At 34.9% G+C, this 12,479-nt stretch overlaps 1 protein-coding gene across 2 annotated transcripts in view; it reads left to right on the plus strand.

Annotated features, from left to right (window-relative positions):
* TBC1D22A (TBC1 domain family member 22A) overlaps nt 1–12,479 on the plus strand; it is a 140,713-nt gene that overhangs the window by 25,657 nt on the left and 102,577 nt on the right. For both annotated transcript variants that reach the window (XM_059472085.1, XM_059472086.1), the window contains exons 7-8: nt 235–297; nt 5,888–6,002. In XM_059472085.1, the coding sequence (XP_059328068.1) occupies nt 235–297; nt 5,888–6,002 (178 nt within the window). The remainder of the gene's footprint in view (nt 1–234; nt 298–5,887; nt 6,003–12,479) is intronic.

Genomic DNA, 12,479 nt, shown 5'->3' on the forward strand with positions numbered 1-12,479 from the left:
AGGATCCTAGAATGTGAATACAAATATGTGTTTTTAAATTTTGCTTAATTGAAAGATTAACGTAAAGATTTGGCTGTACATTTGGAAATACAGTAAAAATCCATGTTATCCCAAATGTAATGAAACAATGGAATTACAACTAATAGTGTAAACCAATGGAATTGTTTTAAGTATCATGTTGCTTAGAAAGTGTGCTGTTGGTTCCTTTTACAGTATTCTTCTTTGTCTAATTAGATCCACATAGATATACCACGCATGAGTCCTGAAGTTTTAAGACTTCAGCCCAAAGTAACAGAGGTAAGAATGATATATTTTCTTTTTTTTAGAGGAAACATTTTTTTAATGAATCTGATATCACAGTTTGATTATTAATTGATTTCATTACACTTGCTATTTTGACTTCAGAACATGCTTAAAGACGTAAAAAAAAAAAGGACATATAAGTAGAGGTTAAGAATAGCAGTGCAAGTATGAGTCATAAAAGCAAAGGCAGCTCATTAATTTCCTGTATTGAATCTGTCAGGTTTTTATTGTGGTCTTGTGCCCTTGAGGGTTTTTCCCCCCTTTTTTTCCTTTTTATGTATTTTGTTAATATTGTGTTTCTTAAGTAATCCAGAGCACAGTCCTTTGGTTCCATGTATTTGTCAAAATCATTTAAGGTCTGAAGTTCTTAGAGTGTTCCAGTTGGGAAGTTCTCCTTTTTGAATTTGTAGCAGGGCTGGTTTGAGTGCCTTATCTGATTTTGCATCCTTGGAAGTTTTGTATGTTGAGTACACAATTTAAATTGTTTTACTAATATTATAACTATAAAAAATTAATGTAAATGTATAATAATGTGATTAATGGTAAATGTATTAATCAAATTGGCCTATATTGTTGGGGAATTGAATCTCATAGGGACTTTTCATTTTGATGTATATAGATCATAAATAGCATTGATGGTGTGGATTAACCTTTTTCAATTATTTAATTTAACTCTCCAACTTACTCTCTTTTCTAATGGTTCTAGTTAGACCTTCAAATGTATTGCCATGAAGCTTCTGTTCATACAATTACAGATCCAAATAGAACATAATCTGGTTGTTCATTATGAGAACTTAAATGCAGAACTAGCTTTCATTTGGTTTTCCATTGTTTAAACAATTATTTGTTTAATGGCAGTGCTCTTCCACACTTTGGAGAATTGGTTTGAAGAAATAGCCTAGTACAGTGTTTCAAAAGAAAAGCCTATAAATATAGGGCTGTCCCCCTGCTTTCTGCACAGTGGTGTTTTACCTGGGCTGTTCTAGGGATGGATCGAGGAGTAGGATAAATACAATCAAGGGACAGTAACAAAGCAATACTGGCAAGAAATTATTAAATAAATTAATTAGATCAGGGCTACTGAGAGAATGGGCTTGCATCTGTCTTTTACTCTCTCTGTGATCTTAACCAAACTCTACTTACTTAATGCCATTGTAAAAAAGGGTCATACCACCCAATTTCTCCAATGTTTCTTTCTCTTGCTTTCTGAGTTTCTGGAGACCTACCATAGCACCATTAAATCCCTCAGGCCCCACAGGGATCCTTTCTTCCTCCCAAGGGCTCTTGCAGATAGGATGTGTTGTTCCCAGAGCTGATTTTACTAGAGAGAGAGAAGATGATGCTGGTCTCTGGTGAGCAGCAGTCACTCCCACCTTTTTAAGGTGAGACTGCAAGGGTTATAAAGAGGAGAGGGGAATCAGAGTGAAGGTCAAAGACAGGTTTTAAAGGATAACACTATGTGCAAAACCATTGTTGTGGATATTACGGTGAGTTTTGTACATACTTCTGATGCTGCAAAGGTTTAGGGCAATGATACCACTACTGGTAAGAATGTCCCATAGAATAAGATGTAGAGACTGTGGTTGACAGAACTGGATAAAAGCACCGGTTAAAGCTTCAGAAACTCAGCACATCTGTAAACCTCACAATCTCCTGACTTAAAGTTTCAAATGCTGCTATTCCAAGGTTTTTGCTCTTCTTGGTGCTATCAGTCTCTGTTGCCAAAGAGCTTTTAATTAGAGTTAATAAGGCTGTTTTAATTTCTTATCTGATCTCAGAGTTTGGTTTCTGTAATAAAATGTTGCAGTTTAGAAAAAGCTATTTTGAATCTGATGTGCTGAAATAACTAGTTATTATGTGTTTCTTTTAAAATCAGTTTAAAGTGTTTCTTTTTTATGGGAGTTGAATGGATCCTGGGTGAGGAGAAGGCAGTGTTGGAGCAAGGATTTAAAGGACTAAAAATGACTTAGTAGTGTTCCTGGAAAAGGAGAATTAAAGAGTGGGAAGTGATCTTTCATATAGTGCGGTCAAGTTATTTTAAAGATTAATCAATTTTGTTACAACTAAATAATAAGTAGCTAATAGACTGGTCTAATTTATTATCTTTTCTTACTTTAACTGTATTTTGTTGAAATGGAAAGCACATGGCTGTGTGCTTCCCATCTATGCTTGCATATTATGCATAATAGTTTCAAGAAAACTGCACAATTTAAAATAGTTTAAATTTTGTCCTCCCTCTCTTTTTTTTTGTTTTTTTTTTCCTTTCCCTCCTCTACTTAGAAAACAAAAAGCAAATTTTCAAAAGCTTTTGAATTAAGGCTTTGGAGGTTTTAAAGTTCCTCTGAGGTGGGAAAACCCACAAGTAATTCAAACCTTCATTTAATCTGATGGATTCTTTTCTTTATGTATATGAATATAATTCTTGCTGTAATTATGAATGAGAATCAAATTCAAAAGAGAATAATAGATTGGTAATGACATCTCATGAGATGTAGTGTCTCACAGTAGAAAAATAATTCCAGTTTTTGTTGCTGGTTTGGAAATCAAGAAGTGATCCTTTTGGGAAAGTGACCTTTTTGATGAGTCCCATTTGAATACAGTCATGAGTGCTGTATAGAAACTTAAACCAGCCTGCTGTTCAGGTTTTCAGTGTTCATTTTATTGATTCAAAACAGTAAGTGAAACTTTATGAAAATGGATAGGAAACTGAAAATGCTATTCAGTGTGTATTTCAGCATTTTTGATTGGAAGTATTTGGGGATATTAAAGCTGATGTGCCTTCACGAAGTGGTGCTTCCTGCTCAAAAATATAACACCTCCTCTGCCCCCCCACCACCCCAAACAAAGGCAAATACCACCCCCTCATACCTGGATTTTAAAAACATTTTAAAATGCATAGGCTTCTGAACTTGCAGTGTAAACTGTATCTTGTCAGGTTCTGAGTAAATGAAAGGTTGGTGGTACAAATTTGTGAATGGTTTGACTTCAGACATGCCTTCATGAAAAAACACCATGTTTATAGTTTCTGCAGTGGGTATTTTGATGGATTGTTCTTACTGAGTTTGGTTGGTTGTTGACTGTGCATATTTTGTAGCCCCATCACACCATGAGTTTTTTATTTAGCCTAGTGCATAACCCTGTTCTGCATTCTGCAATTGCTACTTTAATAGGTTTCTCTAGTCAGCTCATGTAGAAAGTTGTTTGAATTTGCAGTATGTTAAACATGTCCTTTTTCAGAAGTGAAACACAGAATGATAACTCTCATAATACTGAGAAACTACTGTTGCTGAAAGTAGAAGTGGCAATGGACGGAGGCAGCAGAGTAGCTGTGAGCTAACTAACCTTGCTAGATTGGCAGTTTTCCAGTAATACTAAAAATATTACATAAACAGCTTTAATTTCATCAGGGTATGATTACATGAAATGTAAAAGCATGTTGTAAATGACTGAGTGTAAAATCTTTATACAGTTATTGACAGACAGTGAAACACCACTGGCTATTCCCTAAGGGGCAGAGGTTGGTGTTTTGTTTTTTTTTGGTTTAATATGCAGCTGTTGTTAAAATGCATGAGGTGACAGAACTAGTACCAAGAATTTGTAGCTAAAGGAAAGAGCATCTTGGCTAACGGAAACAAGAGGCTTTTATAGAGGATTTGCTAATAAATACTTCCCTTTTTGCCTAATCTCTAAAATCACACTGCACAAAAACTGACTCTCAATTGGGGTTGTAATGGATCAGATGTGAGCTGTCTTAAGATTTGTTTTTCAGTGCCCACCAAAACTTTTTTGTATTTACTGTTGTTGACTGTCTCTCCTGTTCTGTGAATTTTCAGCCAGGGAAACAAAATCTGGAGAACAGTTGACTCCTGAAAGAAAGCCTGTAGGAGAAGGATAGATGTTGATATTGAGACTTGTTTTCAAAGCAAAAGATGCAAATATTTTTCAGCTTCAGGTAACTTATGTGGAAGCCTGTGATGGGAATTTCAAGCACCAGGATGTGAGTCCTTTATGCTAAGACCTTTCCTTACTTAAAAAGAGGATTTTTAAAATAATGAGTCTTTATTTAAAATTGAATTAAAACAATCAGCTTATTAATCTAAAAAAAACTTAAAGTGAGATTGAATATGAATAATCCTGACTTCACAAATAAACTTCTTCCACCTATTACATCCTTTCAGGGCAGGTCCTTCACTGGCTTTCTTGAAGCCTGAGTGTTCATTGACTTCTGGAGATGAGGCAAACCACAGAATCCTTTGGTTCCTTCCAAAATGTCTCCTCCTTTTATTACTGAGGCTGGATCTGAAGAGCAGTATAGTTTGTGCTCTCATGAATGAGCAAATATTCTTTTGTTGCAGAAGATTATATATCCCTGATTGCATGGCTGTAGTTAGGACAAAGCATGTAGCAGCTTTCACTCTGCTGCTTATTTGCAGTCTTTCAAAGGCACATAATATCTTCAGAAGCAAATAATTGAGCCAAGATACAGCCTGTTACAGACCTAAATGGAGTCAGAAAAAAGTTCTCTAATTTCTGTGCTCTCTTCTCTTCTCACACTGAGATATAATTTGGCCTCATGAGCTTTTGCAGATCCTAAACTTCAGTTACAGATACCTAAGCTTCAGTTTATGGAATTGAGAGGGTGAAGTTCTGCGATACAGCAGGCAGTTGCCTGTAGAAACATTTCCTGATTGTTTCAGGTTTTTTATTGACTAGTATGCAGATGCCTGGAATGTAAAATTTCACTGGAGTATTAGGCAAGCTTAACTTTCATGGAACCTCTTTTCATGGGCATGTTATTAAAAAAATCTAAACTATATCAAGTCTTTCTTTCTGTTACTTACGGATAAATAGAATATTTAGTAGGATACTTTTTTCAAAGAGATGAAAAATTATGGGAAGATAATTTCATATTTCTTTCCCTTGAGAAAAGAGGAATTTTGTATTCCTGGAAAAGCTCCAGTGAATAAGAGCCACTTTGTATTAACTACTCTAACTGAATTATACACTAGGCTGGTTTTAACATGTGCTAATACCTTGAAAATGCTTCCTTTTGAAGAACTGAGAAACTTACATAGCATTGGGAGTTGGTTATGAATACCAGTGTTCATTTATGCTTTTGTATGCATGGTTTTTATGCTACTTAACTCCATGATACGAAGTTTATCTGCAAGGATATTTTCAACATCCTCATGAGGGGAGGCAGATGGGCAGGTACCAATCTCTTCACTCCCAGGACCAGTGACAAGACTCAAAGAAATGGCACAGAGCTGAGTTGGGGAGGTTTGGGTTGGATATCAGGAACAGGCTTTTCACTCCAAGAGTGGTTGAACCCTGGAGCAGGCTCCCCAGGGAAATGGTCACAGCACCAGCCTGACAGAGTTCAAAAAGTATTTGCCAGTGCTCTCAGGCACATGGGGTGATTCCTGGGGTGTCCTGTACAGGGCCAGGAGTTGGACTTGGTGGTCATGATGGGTCCTTTTCAACTCTGTAATTCTGTGATGTTATGATAATTTACAAGTGTTATGTTTAAAATGTGCTTATCACTTGTTAAATTAAATTGCTGGTTTCTTTAACTCTTTTTCAGATCTTTGAAAGAATTTTGTTTATCTGGGCAATACGTCATCCAGCCAGTGGATATGTTCAGGGCATAAATGACCTTGTTACTCCTTTTTTTGTAGTCTTCGTTTGTGAATACATAGGTAAGATTTGTCTTAATACTGAATTATGAATTAGTATTGGTTTTGAAGCATCATTTTTGTTTTTATCTAACAGTTTGGATGAGCTAATCAAAGCATAATTTGATACATGAATTTTATCATAAATGTTTGTAATTATAAATCTGTATTGCTTTAAATATATACTGAGAAGCAACCAGATTTTGAGTAGTCAGTGATGTTCAGGAGCCATCTTGATTTCTACTCAAGAAGTCTTCACTGTTTTATTTTCTCTTCTCAGTCATGGTTTTTTTGAAAACTTTATTTTCTACATGTGAACTGTACAACAGCAACAAAACAAAAAACGCCTACCCTGCAGAAAAAAAAACCACACTAAAGCAAAAAAAGTCACACATGAAACATGGATATTTTAAAATCAGTTGTGGGGAAATTGAAATCAAGGGAACCTATTAAACTGCATCTGTGACTGAAATAATGGCATCCTGGAATTAAGGTCTGAAAAGTAAGACGACAGTAATCAAATTTCTCTGGTTAAGAACTCTGCTCTTCTGAGACTTACAGCATTGGTAACAATGGTAGTGTCAACAACTCCATTTGTGCTGAGATTTTTGCTTTATGTGTGAATATACTTTTGAAAAAATAAGCAACTTAGACATGGGTTAAATCTTAAATTTACAGGTTTATGTTTAAGTTGTTATAAGCATTATGAGAATGATGGACTATTAACAATAAGTCATTAGTAACTTGGGTATAACTATGGGTATAAAAGGTAAGGTTTAACAGTAAAAATGATAATGTTAATCTGCTTTGAATTGAAATTGTTTTCCTTGTACTTGTGTTTATCATACACACATACAGTGAGAATTTAAGTGTGGTATATGTAAACTTGAGCAATGTATTGTCTTGCTACTTCAGTGGGGCTACCTGCAGTGGATTCTTTCTACCTTGTCTGTGCCAGCTATCCATAGGTGTATTAATCCAGATTGATTAGTTTTAATGAAGGACAGTTTATCCTTGAGTGGATGATAGACTATCCATTTACTCATTTGCGTGGCAACACCTCTGTTGCTCTGTTCATTTCTTGTTTCATAGGAGGATGTTTCATTGCTAAGCAACTAATGAGAACTACTGCTGCTTTCTCCCTAATCATCTCCTAAGCAGGGTAGAGGCCTACTCCTGAGAGTATTTGCAGTTTCTGCCTTTTACTCTCTCATTTGACAGATCATGAAAATGTTCTTAATGATCCTAGAACAGTAGGGTCTCTAACAGACTTTAGGGTTGCTAATTGAAATAAGAAGTTCAAATGAGATGTGATTAGAGAATTGATATTCCATGTTAAATAGGCCATTTAATTAATATGGTAAATAAGTTTGTCTTTACCACCAACCTACATTTGGAGACTCATGATTGTTAATGTATTTGCCACTTTGTGAGGATTGTCATATTGGAGAGCATAGCTGTTCCTGTGAGTGTTTGGTGAAGAAAGACAAAATGTGAAAATGTTCAACCTTAAAAGATAGTTGGGGGAAATGTATGAAGCTCAGAAAACTGTATTCTGAAAGCTCATTTAAAAACTAGTATCTATATCATAAGAAAAAAAGCAAAATCAAGGTTTGTTTTTCTTTCAGTATAATGGTGGTCATGGCTAAGTGCTAACAGCAGTTATTTCCCCAGAGACATACAAAAACTTTCAAAGATTTTTCTTTAAATAGCTTTTTGATTTGAAACTTTCTAATATTGGTTTGTACATTAAACAGCTTTATTTATTGCAATCTTTTCACTATGAATTTTTGTATTTTCTTAATTTAACTGAAACTTTTTTGCTGCAATTCTAAGTCACTTGGATCCTAATTTATACAGTTGAAAGTAAGAATACTTTTATTTTCTTTCTGTAGTTAAAAAAGTCCTAAAGAATTATTGAATATTAATAATAAATTATTATGATTGAGAATGCCATTAATAATAAATCTGTGCTGAGTAGGTCATCTGATGGTACATCCTGGTAATTGACAAAACATTTGCAGTTTTGTCAGATATTTTGGTGGGAGGAAAGCCATGATGTTTATTTTAGCTTTAAGACAACTGAGAGAGCCCTTAATTAATCCTTAATCTTGCATAACAAGTGTGTGACATAGCTATCCTAGTGATGGGAGTCTTTTTGCTTTGCTAAAGACATCAGCAAACTGGAAAAGTGTTGTTAAGGAACTTCTGAAGATGAAAATGACACAGATGAAAATGCTAATTTACTTCTCATTGAAATCCAAATGCCATAAAGTAGATTTTTGGGTGTGTATACAACTGCTGAAGTCATAGATGTTTTGATGGTTTAGTACAGATTGAAGTACCTAGTTTTAGCACATGGATTCACACATCCAGACTATATTGAGTTATTGAATATAGGAATTGGGTGTGCTAAATGTTCAGGACATTCTTTCAAACTTTCCACCAGTATGATGAAGGTGTAATCTGGTGATGTCTCATTAGTTTCCAGTTTGCAATAAAACTATAATGCTGTAACATTTTCAGCAAGATGAAATGTAATTGTCAAATGAAGCCAGGAGAGGGAAAACCATAATTAAAGAAAATTTCAGATGGGGTAGATACTGGCCCCTACTGGAATACAGTAGTTTCAGGTTTGATTTTCTGGTCAAAATTAGGAGGATGATTTTAAACCTTAGGTTTCTTATACTAGATGGTTGTGTGTATGTTATTCTGAACATTTAAAAAAAGATTTTCATCCTCATGAAAAATGCTGAAGGTATTTAATCTTATTTTGTCTTACTATAACAGCCTCTTTAGAAATACAAACAGTGGAGTTGTAAGAAAAGTATTCTGGGCTTACTTCTAACCTCCTGCATGACATAGTAGTGTTGTAATATGTGCTGTCAGAACAAATGCTAATTACTGTCAGGGCAGTTTTCCTGAAAGCCCTCTGTGTTTATAGCATATTAGGTTGTGTCAAAATGTATCTCATCCCTGCAGATGCACCAGAGGGGTTTTTGTTAATGAGATAAGATATACCATGTGACTGCTCACTGTTTGTAGACTTAATGTGGACAAGGAGATTTTGCACTGGATTGCAAGTGCTATTTATTCCAATTTGCCACAGATGTGCTCTTTGTACGCCTTCCTCTTGCCCTGGGTTCCTGTAGAGCTACATTGTTTCCTAGTGTTAAGTTGTGCTGTGCAATTACTTGTGGTCTCTGGCTCACCTACACTTCACTTTATCTGACATTGCAGTCCATCATCGTTCTCTGGGCTTGTGTGTGTATCTAAAACCCCAAAGAGGACCTGGATTTATTCACCATCCAGAGAGATGAAAGTTTCAAAGTACCACCATGATAAGGATGTATGTCAGATTGTTGCTGAGTGGAATAGCTGTATGAAATAATTTTAAGATGCCTAGGAGCACTGGCTCAAGGGAAAATTAGCAGTCAGTAGGAAGTCAAGGCAGGAAGTGAACACTATTGTAGCACTTGGTCATTTTATGCCAAATAAAGAATGACAAGAAAAATGAGGCTGCTGAAGACTGGAATGGCGATTGAGATATTGTCTGAAATCTTCTTGAAATAGAGGAGCTCAAGACAAGTTGATGATGCTTACAAGAACTCATGAACTGAAAACTTCAAGAAGAGAGATCTTACCCTTGTAAGTATTTTTTCTTGTCATCTTAAATCCTTTTGTAGATGGCATTAAATGAAACTTCTGTTACCTAGTGTTTTTTGAATTGATACTGCTATGACTTTATGGGATAATTAATCTAGGCCCAAATCCTAGAAATGGGATAGGATTTATTCCCAGACTACTTTTCCTTTGAGTGAAGAAATGTTCTTTCATCCTGAAAATGCCTTCATCTGTCTATAACTCCCTTGTTTACTGCTTTTTCCCTTCCCTCTCATATGTTGCAGGAAGTCTTCCTACTCTTATAACTGGTATGCAGTTTCACTTTTGTCTTCTGTTTGCCCTTTTCAACAGTGAATAATTGTATTTAAAACTATTAATTTAGGGGTTTTTTTCCCCCAAAGTTTGAATACTGTATCAAAAATGGGTATTTTCATTGTATAATTGGAGTACAGTTTTGGAGCATTTTATCATGGCTGTATCTGAGGTAATTCCTCAGTGTTTGTTTATAAAATATGTAAATTTGTTAGCTAAGCAGAATTTTTTTTTTTCAGGAGAGTTGTAATTTTTGCAGAATGAATAGATCTGTTTGGAAGGTACATAAAACTGAATTTCTGAATGATGAGAAAGCAAGCCAGAGAGCAGAGGATATTAACCCACTGAATTTAGGGAACTGCTTTTCTTCATACTTTACAGGGTTATAAGGTAAAATTTTGTTAAACGCGCATTGTTTGCTTTACAAGACCAAGCTGAAGCCTTGATTGCTACAGTGTATAAATTAATTTGAGATAATTTATCCTGCTGTCTAAATATTTAGACCTTTATTATTCAGTTCCACCAATTCACTAGTCCTTGCAGAATTATGAATAGGACTTGTACATTGAAGTTTTGAGGAAAGAAGGCAGAAAAGATGTAACATATTGGTAGTTATTTAGAAGACATGACTGAAAATGAAGGATGACAAATTGTTTTTATAAACTAGAATAAGGAGTTATAACTGGATTAACTGGATGCTTCTTCTCCCAGGGCCTTCCAAGTTTCTCCATCTTCTGATTTATCAGGAGAGAAATTCTGGAAGACTTCCCAGGACTGAGGTTCAGGAATATAAGAGATTTCTTCAGTTTGAGAGAGTTGCAAACGTTTTACTTGCAATTGTAGTAGGCTCTTCAACTTCTCTTTTAATTTTGTCATTAAACTTTGTAATAAACTTCTACTGTTTTTAGGCTTTTCTTTGCTTAAATAAATAAAAGGTTTTGCACAATATTGTGTTAAAATGTTTTTATTTACACATTTCCTGAAATGATTTATGAAACACAAAATGAATTTGCATAAAAGCATGGACATGAAGTATAATTTATATTTTAATGTTTTCCTGCAAGTTGTGAAAGTATTAAGAAAATAAGGGTTTTTTTAAACCCTTGTAAAATTTTATGAAAAACTATTCAAAATAATTAAAATCACTTATCTGTCAAATGAAAATTCCATAGCACAAGTTCCATTTAATCACATTGATTTTTTTCTCCTTAATACAAATTGCTAGTAATGTAGTTTCCATATACAAAAGTACGTTTCAGTGCTCTTTCTTAATCTTTCCATAATTTTATAGTAATACCAATGACATCAGGAAAATTTACTCAAGTTATCATAAACATGAGCAATATTCCATGAAACACTCTTTGGTAATTAAATGGTGTATTGTTATCTGTGGGATTTTGGTGAGCAAACAATGAAGAAGTTTTACATAGAACTGTTGAATTCAAGACTTGAAGGTACTGAAAAGCCAATTACATTTTCTATGTAAGTCCAGAAAACATCAGAAGCATTCCTCTGAAAAAGCTGCAGTACACACAAGCCACTCAGTGACCTGAATCTTTTTCCTTTCCATCAGTTTTCTTTGCTGCACTCTTTGCTTTCATATATTATTGAACACTTAGTATATGTACACCTGGATTACATGTATATGTGTACATACATATTTATAGCTGTAACATGGCATAGAAGTTGTTCAGCATTGTCTTAGCTGGCTTTGAGGTATCCACTGTTCACCTTTCCAATTTCTAGGAATATGTTGCCCCACTCTCCCCCTACTGCTGGGCCAATCTGTTGTCAGTGAAAGTATTTTGTACTTGCTGCAGGATAGCTGAAGAGAGAGAGACCTGTAGTGAGTAAGGTAGGCAGTACTTGAGTTTGGTTTTACAAATTGATGACTCCTGGTTTGCACCATGGCAAAGGTTCAGAAGTAAGCACAAACCTTTCTTGAGCCCGCACACAGAGGACTTGGTTACTTCTGTGCTGTGAAGCAGGACTGATTTTGACTGCAGTGGGAAAGCAGTTAGAAATTTTTTCCATTAATTTAATTTTTTTTAAGTTGTAGTTTTTGAAAAAAATAATAAGTTCCTTCAGGTGAATTACCTGGAAACAAAGACTATAAAAATATAGACCTGAATTTTAGTGCTTTAAAAAACATGCTTTTGAAGCACTTGGACAGATTATACTTTTAAATTGTTAATTTGTTTTTATGTATGTCTCACTTAAACACAAATGAATTATTCACAATCTCTGAGCAATTGTCTTTATTAATATATAATGTTGTTTTTCAGGCCTAATTGGGTAAAGAAACCTTACTATTTTACATCCTTTTATTCACTTTAAACAAGTAAGAGAATCCATGTGAAAATAACTAGTACTGAATTCTTTGAATTGTTTGCCAGCTAGCAGTGCTTGCCATGATAAACTGTTCTGTCTAGGGCTGGTTCATAAAGCAAGGTGTTGGGAGGCTTTCCAAACAGAACTAAGGAAAACAGGGACAGTATTAAGAGAGCATCTCATGCTTAGTTTGTGAGGGGTTAGGGAATAAGGGAGCATGAAGAAGGGCGAATA

Source organism: Ammospiza nelsoni, chromosome 5 (assembly GCF_027579445.1).
Source record: "Ammospiza nelsoni isolate bAmmNel1 chromosome 5, bAmmNel1.pri, whole genome shotgun sequence".
In the NCBI taxonomy this organism is placed as follows: Eukaryota; Metazoa; Chordata; class Aves; order Passeriformes; family Passerellidae; genus Ammospiza; species Ammospiza nelsoni.